The 18,853-nt window shown below is 33.8% G+C and overlaps 1 protein-coding gene across 1 annotated transcript; it reads right to left on the bottom strand.

The window, feature by feature from the left end:
* Positions 1-4,956: 4,956 nt before the first annotated feature.
* LOC117339900 lies at positions 4,957-8,670 on the bottom strand. Its single transcript, XM_033901611.1, has 4 exons — positions 8,260-8,670; positions 7,232-7,470; positions 6,587-6,736; positions 4,957-6,223 (listed from the first exon to the last, which is right to left on the bottom strand). Exons 1-4 carry the CDS (start codon positions 8,267-8,269, stop codon positions 5,879-5,881), a joined length of 744 nt encoding a protein of 247 aa, XP_033757502.1. The 5' UTR covers positions 8,270-8,670; the 3' UTR covers positions 4,957-5,878.
* Positions 8,671-18,853: the final 10,183 nt, after the last annotated feature.

Below are 18,853 nucleotides of genomic sequence, written 5' to 3' on the forward strand. Positions count from 1 at the left end.
GGAGTGAATTTTGAAATGTAAGTCCGTAGTACCATGGTCGTTAGATTATATTGGATCTATCTGTGTGTTATTTGATTTTTGCAAGACACTTAGCTTCCCCTGCCGCTTACTTAACATAAACATGTACATGTACAATAGGGTTACCAGAGCTTATATTGATCGTTTACCGACTGTAATTCTGAATGTTGTGTAACTAAACCAAGGTGTCCCATGATATAAAGTTATTGTTATAAAAAGAAAAAAATATGTACTATAGGGTATTTATATCCGACAAATGTTGATATCCCTCAAAACATATGCTGGCATTAAGAAAGACGCAACAGACGGCACATTCTCAAATTAGTTATGACTTATTCGCGTTTAAATACATAATTATGTACATACTTATCAGTTTTGATACTCAACGTGCAATTAATAAAATACACGTGTTAGTCATGTTCTCTCATTTAATAACACTTGGAACGGAACGTATATCGCACAGGTTGACAGAAGATAATGAGGCTTGTCCTTGTTATGACAACAAGACAACGGTATAGGCTATTGAATGCTTTATTAACATTCTAAAAACTCAAAGATATGGAGAAATATTAAACATATATCACTTCACTCGTCGGTAGGCAGGTTAAAGTAGGTACGTTTAGTTGTAGTAGATAGAAATCATCATAAAATTAAATATTAAAACCATCTATTGAATCATTCATTCCTTATCAAGTACACAATACGTTTTGTACGTGGTTCGGAGGTTAACGATAAGTATGGGAGTGTTAAGTTATGTTAAGCGATTACAAGAGGTTTTGTCTTACGTTAAGTAGACAATGAAGACAACTCTTCGGACTGTGATTAATTTTGATAATGGCATGCATTTTTCTTTTAGACAGCAGGAAAAAAACTACGAAGATAAAAATTTCCGTTGATGTAATGAAATGGGCACATACTGAGTGAGATGTTTAAGGGGCCTTCTGTCCTTGAAATTATTTTATGTTATGAAAATAAAAGCAAACGAGAACCTTGTGTGGTTTTTTTTTCGGCATAGCCGTATAGTAATCTTTTGGCCCGGATATGACGCGACAGGTGGCGTTACTGGTCAAGATGAAGTATGTGAATGCTCAATGTAGCGGTCAATGCAAAAAGGAGATATGCAGTTAAAAACGAAACAAAGTTAAGATTGAATGCAAGCTGAATAAGTGGATGTATCTTTTCAAATGACACATTAATAAAATCATATTCCTGATTCAAATGAAGTCTTATTATCATCAAAAATGATTCAAACTGATATAATTTTGTTGTCTGTACTGAAACACATTAGTTCGTTCATTTATTTCACCAGCAGTTTAAATTGTAACCACCAGCATTAAAACTATGCCGTTTATCTTTTTTAAAGATATTTCTTGTTGTTGTTTTTTTAAGTGAAAATTATATGCCTCAATACGGCACCCGGTCCTAAGATAACTTTGGTATCTAAGATTTTTATATTATTTAAGACTTAATGCTAGCTGTTATTTCAGCGTGAATGGCCCGCTATCGGCTGACAAAATCTATGCATATTATATACGCTCATTGTACATATATTGACAGGGTTAAGGATTTGTGTTCATCTCCTGTGGAAGAGAAATTAGATGCAACCCACATTGACAGAATGTTATGTCATAAATAAGGTCGTAGATTATCTCCGTATCGCCGTATGATATACTGTATATTTCCTCAGTCGTCTCTGGCAATATTTGCGGCATATTAGATTTTTAGATTGATGAAGATTATATAAATAATCATCATAAATCTAAAAAAAAAGTTCGTGCAACATCGACAGCCCCTAATACGAAAATCTATTGTTTTCAAACTTAAAAAAACGAATATCGCTACAGTATAATCATAGTTATTATAGGCGTACGTGTTGTAGTGTTAAGCCTACAAATAGTTTATTTGACACGTTGTGAATTGGTTTCCCTTTTCAATGTCCACATTGTTGGACAATAGCATCCATCAATAAAATTGTATCTTAACAATATGCAATTGATTTTATCAATCGATTACTGGGTACCATGTGATGTTTTAGGTAAGCACAACGTTTCCTCGTAGATAGTCTGTGTATTAGACCAGGTCGATTTAACTGGTAACAGAGTTACCCCCCCCCCCCCCCCCCCCCCCCCCCCTTATTCGTTTTCCTTTTACAAATTTCAAATCGGAAGCCCTTATCATTTTCTACGAAACGTTGGCTCGTAGGCGATGTGTTCCGATTGACAAAATTCAATTCAATAATTTCGAAAGTTTTACATATACGATAATGGTATATAAGAAGAAATGAAACGTGATAAATAGACTGAAATTAAAGGAACAATGCATGAACATGATGACAAAACGAGACGTACCTTAAAAAAGGGTCCATTGGACTCTAAGGACCTAAAATACATTTTAACGTGGTATTAATGCTGTATGTTTGGTCATGTTTTAAAAGAAACACGAATTTTTATATTCCGCCCTCATTGCGCTCAAATATAAATTCCATTGCATATGGTGGCTCGTTAGGGCCAAACATCAAATCTCGCAATCTCGCTCTCTAGACCTAAGGTCGAAAACGCCAGAATGCGAAATCGCGACGGCGAGAGTGCGAGATCAGTCTCGCGTTTCCGCATTCTCGCCGTCGAGTTCTCGCATTCTAGCGCTTTCGACCTTAGGTCTAGAGAGCGAGAATGCGAGATTTGAAATTTGGCCCTAACGAGCCACCATAATTACAGCATTGTCTCACTCTATCATATCATCTACCGTTATTATATATGGCGTACACCTTTAGGATATCTAAGGAAATGGAATTAAAGGCCATATGTTTACATTGATATATACAATGTAACTATATTCTGTGGAATCTTAACAGTTTATCATGAAATGATTTTTACACTTCCTGGTTGACTATTAAGAAATACAAATGTACCTTGTTGGCTTAGCGTTTCTAAAACTTACATTCTGAAACATGATAATGTAAATGTATGATTCATGAATTGCCACAAGGAATTTATTTTTGATGTAAAAGTTCGGCTATCATTTTATGATAGATCTAATATAGTACGTTAATATGTCCTTCAATATAGTACATTTGTATGTTAATATCTCCTTCAATATAGTACGTTAATATCTCCTTCAATATAGTATGTTAATATGTCCTTCAATATAGTATGTTAATATGTCCTTCAATATAGTATGTTAATATGTCCTTCAATATAGTATGTTAATATCTCCTTCAATATAGTATGTTAATATCTCCTTCAATATAGTATGTTAATATATCCTTCAATATAGTATGTTAATATCTCCTTCAATACAGTGTGTTAATATATCCTTCAATATAGTATGTTAATATATCCTTCAATATAGCATGTTAACATATCCTTCAATATAGTATGTTAATATATCCTTCAATATAGTATGTTAATATATCCTTCAATACAGTATGTTAATATCTCCTTCAATATAGTATGTTAATATCTCCTTCAATATAGTATGCTAATATCTCCTTATAGCTTTTAACGGAAGAGGAAAAGATATAGAGTATATACACTTGACACATTTCGTTTAAGTATTACACACAAGTCTGTTTCCTGGTGTTGTCTATTTCACCGCGAATGATTCACCTACAGTGGGATATCACGGTTTTCCAAATTAAACAAAAGCAATTCAGCTGTGTCATCATTTTGGTCTTACGGCCAATTAATTTACAGCATGGCGTACACAGTTGCGCTTAAATTATTTGAGTGTGCCAGATTTGTATGTTATTATATATAAACAATAAAATAAAAAGACAAAGTCCAACAAGCGTAACATTTGCTATCCCGTAAAATATATGTAATTATTGATGTCAGATGCCTTTCATTACTTAAATACAACATTTTCATAAACAAAAAAATAAATAAATAAAAAATAAAAAAATTATTAATTAATTAATAAAAAAAAAATAAATATGTTGCTGCAAATTAATAATGTACTGCATTTGGATTTATCTTGTTCTCCATACAGTACTATTATTCGATTCTAGAAAAAAAAATTGAATTTACTAAGTGAATTTACTAAACATATCTTTGTTAGCCATCTTTAATGCTTACTATGTACAATAACCTCTTGTTTCACGCACTTTGGGTGTTTGATCTACCTATGTTCTGTCATAGATATACTGTATAATTGTTAAATTTTGAGGGCCTAATGTTTCGCGGTGCCCCGTTTGGAAGTAGTTTGCGGGTATTGAATTCCGCGCAACATGGCCATCTTAATATGCTTGAATTCTGTATGTACATATACAGGCATATATACTTTCACGGAGTAAAATTTATACTCCTAGAAATCACTTCAGCTAATATACTCACCTGCAGCTTCAACGAAGGGGCATAACTCTGAGTATGAAATATAACTCGCATTTGATAGCATAATTTGATTAAATTGATTTATAATTCACGGAAAAAATATTTGCTGAGTATTTCTTTCCTTGAATTGATGACCGCGAACATAGTGAAATCAAATTACCGCAAATATTACCAACTTAATAGTAATCAATATGGTACATTGTAGTTGACGGTCAATTATTGTGTGATTTTGTAGATTACATGCGTAATATGGAAGTTAATGATGTGAGAACAGAGGAGTCAATATCAGTTCTCAACTTATTTTCCAGTGAAATGTTTGTAATATATACGTTGTAAATCTATTGAATAAAATATTGTTTAAACTAAGTTAATCAAATTTGACTTTTTGATACTTTTGTTAATGTTGTTTAATTTCGATTTTCCTATCTTATTTTAATGAGACGTACGATGTTATATATTTGTTGTTTTTCACATATAATAGATGGTTGTCATATCAGTTCAAACCTTGTAAAAGAAGACAAAAGCAGAAATTTTGGCGATATGTTTTTTAATTTATATACAAACAACATCTTTAAAATGAAGTGCTAAGTTACATTTGGCATTAGGGTTGAGCAATAATATCGTCATTTATCAACACAGTAAAATAAAAATCATACATGAAAGAGGACAATATCAAAATTTACTGCAAAATAAAAACATAAAAAATATATACCGTATATAAAAAAACAACTTTGGACGTTGAAACAAGGATTTATGGACACACTGATTAATATAATCATACATGTTCTATGAACATACAGTTCATGATACCTAGACAGTCAATACTGTGGTGAAATCATTTACATTAACATACTTTGTATGTATATACATTTAACTAAATTATACTATTATCCAAATGTTTATCATCAATATATAAATATAATGATATTCATAACATCAACTACAACGTCAGGACGATTGAAAAATCCAATCAGACGAATATATAAAATGGTCTGCAATGTATATAAAAAGAAAGAAAAAAAGGAAAAAGAAAATGACAAAGTCTCACTAGAAGATATCAAATCTTCTGTGTCGATTTCGATAATCAGGACTTCAATAGTACAACAATGGCATTATAGGTATCCATTCTCAGTACGGAGAGAGCATATTCTATACAGAAATTATCAAATTTAAGGAGGAAAAATAATTGTCTTCATTCTATCAAAGAATAAATAAGTTTGGCAATTGAGTCTCGACAAGTAATTTCCTAAGTATTTCAGAGACTCACTCACCTCACCTAGGTCACAAACTCAAATAAAACTTTAAAAAATTTAAGGAATGTAGATTAGTGTTTGGTCAGGTTTGAACCAGTCATCCGAAGACCCTTTCCATTAATATAAAATAACGTTATAATACCACCGTTTGACAAACAAGTTTGTGATGTAATGAACGAGATTGAACTTAATATGTGGAAGCATTCGTTGTTAGATAAACGGAAATATATCATTGAGATATATCAGTTCTAGTGGAAAGGACAAATAAATTGAAAGGAATTATGTCGAGCCTCTGCTAAGCAATATATTGCATGTGTTATATCTGGCATGCAGTGCCCGAACTAAAACTGCAATGTCTCTGATCAACAAGTAATCACGTTCAGAAACAGGGGATGCTTTGTACTGGTCAATCATTTCAGTCGCATTCAGATGTTGTTCCTCTAGGCCACAACGTTGCTCAACGAAGTGAAAGTTACACATAATTCCTTTGATTGACCCATGCAGTTCCAACAGTTGGTGTTCGTAGATTCTGTTGTTTTGAGTATATTCTTCTTCAATTGTTTCTTCTAAGAAAATCATAACTTGGACTAGAGTTCTGTAATCATCAAGAAATGTCGCGGAAATCTACAAAATAACGAAAGAAATCAATGTATTTTGTGAATTGTATGAAATAAAATATCTCAGACGTCCCGGAAGGGTAAGCGTCTTCCGTTTCATCGACGACATCCGTCATACAAATCTAGGTAAAACCCGAGTTAGTTATATAACGTTATTATCGGATACTGTACTATAATTTGTATTACAATTCAAAATATTTGATGAATTATACTGTAAATTAGATTAGTATAGCTCTAGTAAAGAGGACTTACGCTAAATTTTCAAGTTCTTGGAACTAGTGATCTGTCAGATCAGCGACATTACAATAGTGGTAAATGGTAATATAACCTTATATTAAATATCAAATTATCATTTCAATAACACACTTACATTGTCGCAAATAGCAATGGTGTTACGTTGTACGAAGTACTGGCTAAGGTCTGGGAACCCATCAACATGTCTATATACATTGTCAAGGTTATCCTCAAATCCAGAAACGCACGGTCCGTCAGAAACTTGATTTGCTACGCGATGTGTTCTCTGAAAAAGAAATTATACAGAATCCAGATGAATTCATTGAAGGTGCAACATCCCTGACAAAGAGTAGTTATGATCGATTAGAAACAATAATAATCTGTTGTATATTCTATACAACACCAAAAGTTAATTTTTCACTACTATCACCGTGCAGAAATCTGAGCTTTTCTTTTCTTCTTTTCAATCTAAAATAAATTAAGTCAGAAATGCTATCGTACTCCCTCTCCATATTTGGACCGTAATTTTTGCTCTAAATTATAGGCGATCATTTTTTTTTTAATTTTTTTTTTATACATCTGTTGGTGTTAATTAGATAGGTTTCTATATTGGGGATGCCATTTCATGCATTTCTGTATAGCAAGCAGTGTACACGCTGTCGGCGTTGCTGCATCTTTAAAAATGTCACATATTTACAGACTTTCAATAAGTACCAAAAATACTTTGTTGATAATTTCTATCATATAACCTTTAACTATGTACTGTAAGGCATAGACTTACGTATTCATGTTTAAGGTTGTCGGCCACGATTTTTGCCTCCTCAAGTTGTATAAGAACCACTTGAAGGACGTGCGCTTTGTTTTCGTTCGTAGTATTGTATGGTTCAAACGAAGGTGTGGCTTCATTACATGGATTTCTCCATGATCCTTTGTATCCAGAAATGGGTGCTGCCTCCATCATTACTGGGTAGATACAAGCCAATTTTATAATGGCGAGTGTGAAATAACTGGCTGTAAATCCTGTCAGAAAAAAGTGAGAAACAAGTTCAACAACTGTTCGTTATGCCAGGGGTCATAAAGACATACGTATTTGTTAAATCATAAAAATGTTTTGAATGACATTTACTATTGGTTTCATAGAGTATTTCTATAGCCTATATTGGGTTAACCTGTATTTTCAATGATTTTATTTAGTTTAAATAATATTTATATTTTTATTTAAGAATAGAATAGTACAATACAAAAGACCAAAAGTATACAATGATTTGGTAACAAGCTTAGAGCTTATGTAAAATTATATTTCTTTAACCAAGATGGAGGATTGCTTTAAATAAAACAAATATAAAAAATAATTAATATTTAAATTGTTGAAACAACACGAGCACGGAAGATTTCAGAAAAGAAAAAAAAATCTTCGTATTTGGTTTTTAGTAACTGAACACGAACTGTATGAAATATTATCGGTGGAAGACGAAAATCATTTCTTCGGTGGTTAACGACTGCCATGCATATTACAGTACCCAATCATTTTTTCGTAAAATGTTCTCGGTAGATGCAATGTATGTTGAAAAACAGAATCTCTAAAACTTCTATTTAGATTAACATGCTTACTTTTTTTCTTTTTAAAGAAACATCTTTACCAACAAACATTTTCTTTTTGATTGAAAACAGCACGAAGCTGTTAATATCACATTTGAAAATGAAATTCACTCATATAACGATAATGTTTTAGAGATCAAAGTTTTTTTCACTCGATATGTTTGTTGTATTAAACACAAAATATTAAAATATTACTTGATGATTTCTTACCTTGCTTCATATTGCGTATCAATTGGGTTCCTTTGCTTACAGTTGTGTTCAGTTGGTATTCGTTGCTTACTGATGTGTTTCGACATTTTGCACATTTTATATACTACTAACTTCAGAAATTTGTAACTTTCGATTTTCTGTTTCATCAACATCTTGCCTTGAATCCCTAACAATAGTAACAGATACAAGACATTTTGGAAATTCTGTCGAAGAATTGATTAGGCTTCTGTTCGAGAAGGACCAATCAAATCGCTTCAATAGTTTTGGTTGTATAAATCACTATGCGTGTTAGATCGGATGCGGTTCTGGTTTTCGGATGCCATCAGTCTGAGTCATAGCTATTGTTACTACACACACTAGCAGTGGAGTAGAGCTCATGCAGGGTTTCCCCAGTGCTGTGACGACACAGCGATCCAGCGGTACAGTGCGTTATAAATAGATCGTGGCGTATGATGCTGTATGTGAAGAAGAGAGCAATGTTCAAGTGGCTCGTCCTAGTATCGAATCAGATCCAGCAAAGAGAGATTATAATATATGAATGAAAGATTGGAGATCCTCACTACACAGGGACATGGACTTGGTATAGTAGGTTATCGTACGCCGAATTTGAGAGAGGGTTCTTCTGAACCAACAAGGTTAAATAGGATTAATGAAAACTCCTTATTATTGTAAAATGTGCATTTTTGATATTAAAACGTGTATTATTGCTAAACTTTTTTTTTTATTGTACATCCAAAAACATTAACATAATGCGACCTTGTTAAAATGTTATACTCCCACTGTCCTTTGCAGGTATGTAAACAGAATTGAGGACCCACATGATAACAAGAGCCTGCTGAGATTAAGTAGCCACTTCAGGTTGATATCAAAGTTTGATAGGGCAGGTAACACATCCGGGTTTGGCTTTGTTATTAAATATGTCAAGTAGTTATATATTCGAAACAAATTTCATTATACCACTCTAAAAAATAAAATCTGCAATGGATGCCTTAATTTCTCGTTAGGTGGTTTTGTGATTAGTATGGCCCCTGTATCTACGCTCCTTTCGGCTTGCTAACCTTGGTGACAAACTGGGTATCATGCAAGTAATTAAATCGATAGGATGTATTCCGCTGTCCAATTTCGAAACTCTTAAACATTTGAATTTTGAAGAGAAATAAATCCACATCAAATGATTTTATTAGCATACAATTTATACATACATTTACATTGAATTATATGCTTTTTTCAGTTTCTGACATCGTGATATTAACATTATAATATTCTCACGACTCATCAGCATTGAAAAGGTCATTAGGGCCAACAAATTGCGAGTAAAAATGTGTTCGAAACATCCAACAAAATAAATCATAGAGACTTTATTGACACGAACCCCAGTGGTACGGAACGACAGCTTTCAGAAAGTTCAAAATTTGGTACAAGTTTCAAAAAGAAGTTTAAGACATGCCTGTTATAGACAATGTCTAGTTGGTTGTAGATCAATAGATCAATAAAATGTGTTAAACGGTAAATGCTTCATTGCATTTATCATGCGTGACCAATTCGATGACGGGCAAGGACAACCTCTTCTCGGGGCGTGTCCCTTTTTTACGTGTTAACAACAGCTATGGTCATTTTAGGACGACCTTCCCTCTTTGCGATCCGCATGCGTGTGATTAGTGTAATGCCTGTTTTCTTGTGATAGTACGGGGTTGATGCCGACTAAATAGTGCTATATAATATACACTGGCCACCAGAATTGTTCGGCCAAATTCCAATACTAAATTATCTTTCCCTCGTTGAAACTCAGTCTAGAATCAAACATATCCTAGAGACCAAAATCACAAATCTCGATTTCATTAGCTCATATAGTCCATAGAACCGGTGAGATTTTCCCATGGTGCGGCGTCCGGTCTTCCGTCAACTTTTCCTTTAAATCGATACTATTCATAAGGTACTGGATGAATATGGACCCAATCTTGTCAGAAGATTACTTTGAGGAAAGGAAACATTTTTTTTTTTGAGGAAATAGAGATTAGTCCTTTAAATCGTGACTTGTCATGCGGGAGTCAATGGATTTGGACCAAACTTGTTCAGATTTTGCATAAACCGTGGCTCTTGCCCCCTGAGGCCGGATTGGTGGGGTCCATTATGGGAAATAGAGGTACGCCCTTGAAATCACTACTAGTTTTGATCAACTGAATGGAATTTGTCCAGATTTCTTTATAGCAACCTTGGAGAAAAAGAAATTTTGAATAAATATTGACACTGGTCCCCTTACGGCACGAGGGGCAGGGATAATAAGGCAACAAGACGCAAGTCCTTAAAATCGTTATTTGTTTTAATAGACATAATGGATTTGGTCGATATTTGGTGTGAAGAATCCTTAAGTGAAGTGAAACCAGTTTTGTACAGCCTGATCCATAGGGCCCTGAGAGGAGGGGGCACATTTTTACAAATTATCTATATTCCTCTTCTTTAAGAATGAAACGATTTGATCAGTATTTGGTCTGAAGCATCCTTGGTTGTCTTTTCTTGAATATGGCATAGTTTTAGCGCAGGATCAGTTACGAATAAACCGAAAGATTTCTCTTTTATTTTTCAATGGTCTCTGTGAAAATCTTTCTATTGTTAGCAGGTTGTTATTGTTTATAATATTTATACTTAGAATTGACTTTCCTTATAAATTTAAAGGAGCATTATCTTAATTTTGGAACTCGTAAAGCATACGATTGCAATATAGAGATAGTAATTTAAGACACCTTTTGCAGCGGTAACTTTGCGTCAATGTTGATGCAAAAGAGACAAATCTGTGAATTCGTCGACAAATATTAAATTTTGGGCTTATTTAATGTAGGCTCTTATATATCACTTATTGTGGTTTAGGGTGTCTTTTCATCACATCAAATCTGAAGCAAACCTATTTATGTAAATAAGCATGCATGATCTACAAAATTGTATAATTTTTAAGTCAATTTGTCATCAAAATATGTTAATTAATTAATTTTACTAGGTATGTGTCGTCCATCTTGTTTTAAATTGATTTATTCATCAAATATCTAATTTAGAGCTTTTTTACGTATGTATAATTTTTCCAGAAAAAAAAAGATTTGGGACACGTTACACTGTATATGATTGGATAAAGATTTTTTTTAGATAGAAAAATAAAAGCGATAACAAGATAAAATTACCCAATATAAACATAGATAAATTTTCAATATCAATATCACTTTTTTTATCGGAATTCCGACAGAGAGACTATGAACACGTCTGTATATAGAGTATAATAATGTATATGGACCATGGGTTAGGAATTCGTGTACAGTAGTCTGTATATTTCAACCTCTTTGTGTGCATTTGATACAAAGGATTGTTTACTTAACAGTTAATTGCTGATAACATGATCATGTCATTACTTAAAATATATTTGATACTTTTTTTTAGTATTATAACAACTTTCACACTTTTTAACAAAAACGCGTCTTTCAATAAATTTGCTAATTGTTATATAAAATATACAAACTTACACTAGTCAAAATTACATGTCAAGCTATACAAAATACTAAATGATTACTATCAAGATAACAAGTAATCATTTTTCATGTTATCTTGCATCACTATTCCTACCTTGTTATTCAGCAACATGTAGCAAGTACATAGGTATTCTTCTAAATCCAATTGGCTTTGTTTTGATAGTGACGTCATAATAAAAACAGCTATGCTTCTGTTAGGTTTTTCCCGCTAACACTTTTATTTCTTCTGACACCACATCGTTACGTTAATCGATGAAATTCAAAACAAAACATACACAAGTATATAAAATTCCTTCAGTTTTATTAAGATATGACTTTCATTCAAAGTACTTGCCAAGTCAAGATATATCTAAATTCCAATCCAATATATACTCCAGGAGTAGAACGTATAAATTCACAAATAATTCACAAAGTAAATAAGAAAGCCTGAAGTTGAATAAATTCCAGCAGTATCTAAATAAAATCCACTCCAATTCTTTTAGAAGTAACCAACTTGAAGAAAATAACTGTACGATACAAGGTTCTGCTAAGTTCCTTACTGACATTAACTAAACTACAACTCAAAACCATAAACTAAACTACTCTACACATTTCTATACTTTCTATCTAAAACTAAGATAATAAAATCCAACGTCTCTCTGTTAATAAGACCAACTCCAAACACTAGCCCTAAAAACTCTCTAAAACTAACTCCTTGTTCCAGACTCACTCTGAAAACTCCTCTAACCACTCGATGTCCAAAAAGCCCCTGCTCTAAGTTAACAGCCCTTTATATATGGCCAGCAAACTATTCTTGACCAGTGACATCCCTTACTTAACCCCACTACACAATAGATGCTAAACTTAAACACCAACACAGTCTAATAAAAGAATGACATCATGGTCAAGTTCTAAATATACAACCTCTAGGAACCGACTATAAACAGATCATAACCTCATACCTATTTATACCTCAGCATGCATATCTATTTTAAGGCAGTCCACCCAATGACCACATACCTATTTATACCACAGCCTGGGAAGCTATTTTAAGGCAGTCCACCCAATGACCACATACCTATTTATATACCAGAGCTGAGAATCTATTTCAATGTAGCCCCGCCCCCTGGATGATCGCATACCTATTTATAAACCAGTCCTCCAGACTGACCAGGCGGCTATGCATATACCAGTCCTGGAGACTGACCACGAGTCTATTTATAAACCACCCATACGGACCTAACCCAGCCTCTGATAATATATACACACCAGCCTCTGAGAGTGACCACCAAGGTACAATATATCATCCCCAGAAGGAACTGACAACTATTCACATCTAACATACTTAAGACCTAATAATTACACCACAGGCTTAAACAACCTCCACTGGTGTTAACTCTATCAATTACTACTCTAAACCTTATCTCTGATCTTCACAGTCGCCAAGGCCATTTAGAGGCCACTTCCATATTACCACTGAACTGACCCTCTTCAATTTACCTCTTACATTTTACTCACCTCAAAAATAGGAATCAAAGAAAAATCCAAATAAATGAAAATGAGAACCTCACAAATATCTCCTGCCAGCTTGTTTTACTCCTGGAAAACACATTGGAAATATAATGATCACAAATAAATTTTATTGTCAAGTTCACTAATTTTATCCGTCACTGCACTTCTAACCCAATATGGTAGGATAATTGTCCTCACGTACTACAATAGAATGTCCACAGTTTATATCTCCATTAAACGCCTTAGGATTAAATCCAGAATATTTTAGTCCTTGAGATAGTTATCCAGTCCGTATAACACTTAACTAGCTATTCTTCATATTTATTTTTCACGAAAAAATGTCTCTAGTATTTCCAAAATACAGTTACTTAAGCACATTCATAAGTCATTTCTCCATTTCCAAATTATTAAAGTTCAAAAAGGACGCACGCTGCAGTGTTACTTAGTCCATTTATCTTCCTGTGCTTTTCGTTTGACTGTTCAGTCACTCTTTACTTTGTTTAACCCAGTTTAGCTTTAAATCCCAAATGTTGATTTTTACATAAAATGATGGTCCAGACAACTTTAATTGACGGTCCTCTTCGAAATCTCCCTAGATCCCAGATCGTACTCTGTTAAATCCATTAGGTACATTTGTGTATCCAAGAACGATGTCTGATTTATAAAATTTAACACATTAATCCGAATGGAACTTGTAAATTTCCACATTATGTTTTCTTCCAGAATGACTTCGTCATAATAAAATCAGAAATTCATAGACTTTCACATATCACCTCTATAAGGGCACTGGTAACTCTATCGAAAAAACACTATTACTTTTAACAATAATGATAATCACACAGATTGCTTAGCACTAAACTGAACTCGAGATATCCAACAAAAGAAACGAAAATAATCACACTAATAGAATTTTACCACAAATTCTATAACACACGCGGATTTTACTATAAAATCACATACTGAACTGATAAATCCAAAGAATATGGGACCACTGATAGAATTTCACCACAAATTCTATAACACACGCGGATTTTACTATAAAATCACATACTGAACTGATAAATCCAAAGAATATGGGACCACTGAAAGAATTTCACCACAAATTCTATAACACACGCGGATTTTACTATAAAATCACATACTGAACGCAAAATATTAAACAAATAATATTCACACTATCACAAATTCTATAACACACTTCAATATGACCTACTGAGGTATAAGTATAATCTCAAACACTTTAATAATTCCTCAGAAATCAGAATATCTCATTTGTAATCCTTCCGAATATCCTTTGAATATATCAAACAAAAAACTTTTTAAAACATTCTCACGATTCACAATTCCATTGGCCAAACAAAATAAATCCGCAGAAGACAAAGCTATCATTTTTCGTATTTTCAACATGGCATTCCTTGAAACATTCTGATTCACAATCACATTGAATCCAAACTTAATTCCTGATGACATCCCCGTTGCAATCATTTTTGTATTTCCAGTATAAAATCAACACCAGCTAGCTAGGCACACATCTACATTTCTCAATACTCTTGAGAATGATATCACTTTACACTTCCAAGATTCCTTTGAAACCGGACATTAATATTTCCAACATTTAACTTTTCATATCCAAATCTAAATCAAATCACATCTAATGCCTTGGCCAACAGTTTCTTAACTGACCCTACCAAAGTCGATTAGTGTATATCTCTCCCCCTTAATTTCCTCTTCAACCAATCAGATCACATATGACGACATTTTTCACCAATGAAAATCTTAGCATCTACAATGTCAACTTATCCCCCATGACCTGTGCATGTACCTTAGCTTTGATAGCAAAGGGTTCATAAACACATTTAATTGTTTTCAGTGCTTGACGGGTCTCAAACAGATATAGCACATCAAGGAATGGACCAAACATCATCCTGTCATACGCTTTGGGGTTCTCATTAAACACTGTGTTCTGTTATCTAGTTGTCCACTCCTAATTTATCAAACTACACTGATTTCTAGCTCTCCTTTTCAAGTTCTCAGGACCCGTTCCTCTCAATTGCCCTATTGACCACATCTGGAATTTTTCTGACACCTTTGGTGGAACAGCCTGTCTGTTGGTCACCCATAACTTTTCTTTTAATGTGCCTCTCTGACATACTCAATGTTTGCTTCTTCTAATCTGTTCTTAAATTATCTGATTAATTCCACCGTGACTTGTCTCTTATTAATTAACCACATCATACCATCTTTCCTGTACTCAAAACTATTTCAAATTAATTCCTATCCAGGGTTCACTTCATGAACTATCTCTATGTAGGTGAATTATAACTAAACATCCAGTCACCAACATTACACTCACAGTTATCTTCTCAATAAATCCAAAATTGTCAGTTTTCAAAATCCGATTTACACAGGACATTATCAATCAAAACACCTTCTCCATATTGCTACTTTCTCTACATGTTCAATAATTTCTCCCAAATTATAAACACCTATCTATATCTCGAGCAATTACTATCCATAATTGTCGATAACACCAAACAATCCATCTATGACTGTATTCCTGGTGATCTCCTGCCAAGAGTAGACTCCCACTCCAGTTCTTTTTATACATTCTGTTGATAACCATTGTTATTCGTGAATCTAGCTGATGAACACCTCACCTACGTGAACCAATGAGACTTATGTTATCAGATTCCATGAAAACACAAGATTGTTCATCACCATATTCCGTCCAGCTGTCGAACACAAATATGATAATCAAAATATCACAGCTTAGAATGTATACCTTCGATTAACTAATACAAGCAATGTCAAACACTTCCAAGGCCTTAGCTATTTTGAAATCCCATCAAAATATGACACAATTGGACAATAACGGAACATTTCCTAGTTTCTTTTCCAGCGATATCTCGTTTTAAAATCCCATTAAAACCATCTCACTAAGACAACCGGACAATGTGTATTTCCAACTTGACTCTGTCACTGCACTGTTCCGAAATCTCATCAAAACAGTCTCTCATGAATGGACAGTGTTCTGACATTCCGATAACATTTTCCAAGTAAATGATCTTTGCACAATCGAATCACAAGTTATTCTAACATATCAACAATACATTAATTTTATTACCGGATGTCCGTTCTATGTTCTAGTCGTTAGGCGATGACAGGCATTCTGTAGTTCATGGTATATTTTCCAGGATCCCACTGTTTTAAGTTGTATAAAACAAAACAATACCTTGAAGCAAACATCAAATTCATGGAACCAATTTTACAACTGAGTTCAGGTGTTACACACGAAATACACACATCGTCCGCATATAACACAAACAGACATTCATGTTGTCCACATATCAGATAAATAATTAAAAGTTCCAAAATAATTCCGCATAAGCAAGACATTTTACTTAAACATGTCAAGTCTGTCGCTCGAAATCTGGATTAACTTGTTACTGGCTGTATTCCATTTCCGATTGCACGTGTTAAAGTTTGTATCCCACTTCTGACACCAATTTGTTAGGTTTTTCCCCCTAACACTTTTATTTCTTCTGACACCACATCGTTATGTTAATCGATGAAATTCAAAACAAAACATACACAAGTATATAAAATTCCTTCAGTTTTATTAAGATATGCCTTTCATTCAAAGTACTTGCCAATCAAGATATATCAAATTCCAATCCAATATATACTCCAGGAGTAGAACGTATAAATTCACAAATAATTCACAAAGTAAATAAGAAAGCCTGAAGTTGAATAAATTCCAGCAGTATCTAAATAAAATCCACTCCAATTCCTTTTAGAAGTAACCAAGATGAAGAAAATAATTGCACAATAAAAGGTTCTGTAAAGTTCCTAACTACATATCACTAAATTATGACTCAAAACCATAAACTAAACTACTCTACACATTTCTATACTCTCTATCTAAACTAAGATAATAAAATCCAAAGTCTCTCTGTTAATAAGACCAACTCCAAACACTAGCCCTAAAAACTCTCTAAAACTAACTCCTTGTTCCAGACTCACTCTGAAAACTCCTCTAACCACTCGATGTCCAAAAAGCCCCTGCTCTAAGTTAACAGCCCTTTATATATGGCCAGCAAACTATTCTTGACCAGTGACATCCCTTACTTAACCCCACTACACAATAGATGCTAAACTTAAACACCAACACAGTCTAATAAAAGAATGACATCATGGTCAAGTTCTAAATATACAACCTCTAGGAACCGACTATAAACAGATCATAACCTCATACCTATTTATACCTCAGCATGCATATCTATTTTAAGGCAGTCCACCCAATGACCACATACCTATTTATACCACAGCCTGGGAAGCTATTTTAAGGCAGTCCACCCAATGACCACATACCTATTTATATACCAGAGCTGAGAATCTATTTCAATGTAGCCCCGCCCCCCTGGATGATCGCATACCTATTTATAAACCAGTCCTGGAGACTGACCAGGCGGCTACGCATATACCAGTCCTGGAGACTGACCACGAGTCTATTTATAAACCACCCATACGGACCTAACCCAGCCTCTGATAATATATACACACCAGCCTCTGAGAATGACCACCAAGGTACAATATATCATCCCCAGAAGGAACTGACAACTATTCACATCTAACATACTTAAGACCTAATAATTACACTACAGGCTTAAACAACCTCCACTGGTGTTAACTCTATCAATTACTACTTTAAACCTTATCTCTGATCTTCACAGTCGCCAAGGCTAATTAGAGGCCACTTCCCTACTACCACTAAACTGACCATCTACAATTAACCACTTACTCACCTTAAAAATAAGAAACCAAGAAAAATCCAAATAAATGAAAATGAGAACCTCACACTTCCAAGTGATATAAATTCCATGACTATTTGCGTTCTTTTCTATAGATATTAATCCTGATGAAACCCAAGCAAAAATGAAAAATGAAAAAAAAAATTATTTAAAAACTAATATATTATAATACGTATATTCTAAGATATATTTCCAGTCTCCTCCATTTTATTGAAATTCATAAAAGGCAAACAAAAATTATTATGGCAATGGGAATACTTTTTTTAAATACCCCCAATGAATGGCTGTAGCAAATTGTATGACACTATTTTAATGTATGTTTGATTATCATTCTTCCGTGATACAATTAAATCACAAATTGATCACAATGAACATTCTGCCTACAATTGTTTTTCAATAGCCACAGAACTTAAGAACCAATGAAGTGTTATCGAAATTATTTAAAAGGAGAATATCTGTCAATATCTGTGTTCACATGAGGACGCATTTATCAGGCAATGTAAAAAATCCCTTGTTAAATGCTTCAATTTCACTTTCATCAGATACAATGCTAATGTGTCCTTAATAACGAAAAACACTAGAAAATGTCTGCAAGACATAAATCCCCATGCTGCCACTTAATTACGGAAACACAACAATGTCAGAAGTATACTAATAATTGATTAGTTGTTACATTACATCGGGACGGGATGGGACGGGACGGGACGGGACAGGATGAGATGGAACAGACATGATATGGCGAACACTAAATATTCCCCCCCCCCCATTTCATGTCGGGGC

This window comes from Pecten maximus, chromosome 12, assembly GCF_902652985.1.
Source record: "Pecten maximus chromosome 12, xPecMax1.1, whole genome shotgun sequence".
Classification (NCBI taxonomy): Eukaryota; Metazoa; Mollusca; class Bivalvia; order Pectinida; family Pectinidae; genus Pecten; species Pecten maximus.

What these genes read in the sequence shown, in the direction of transcription:
- LOC117339900 (XM_033901611.1), bottom strand. An exon ending in ACAACCTTAAACATGAATAC is followed by an intron (nt 6,737 to 7,231) that starts GTAAGTCTATGC and finishes TTTCTTTTTCAG; the next exon opens with AGAACACATCGCGTAGCAAA. An exon ending in CCATTGCTATTTGCGACAAT is followed by an intron (nt 6,224 to 6,586) that starts GTAAGTGTGTTA and finishes GTTATTTTGTAG; the next exon opens with ATTTCCGCGACATTTCTTGA.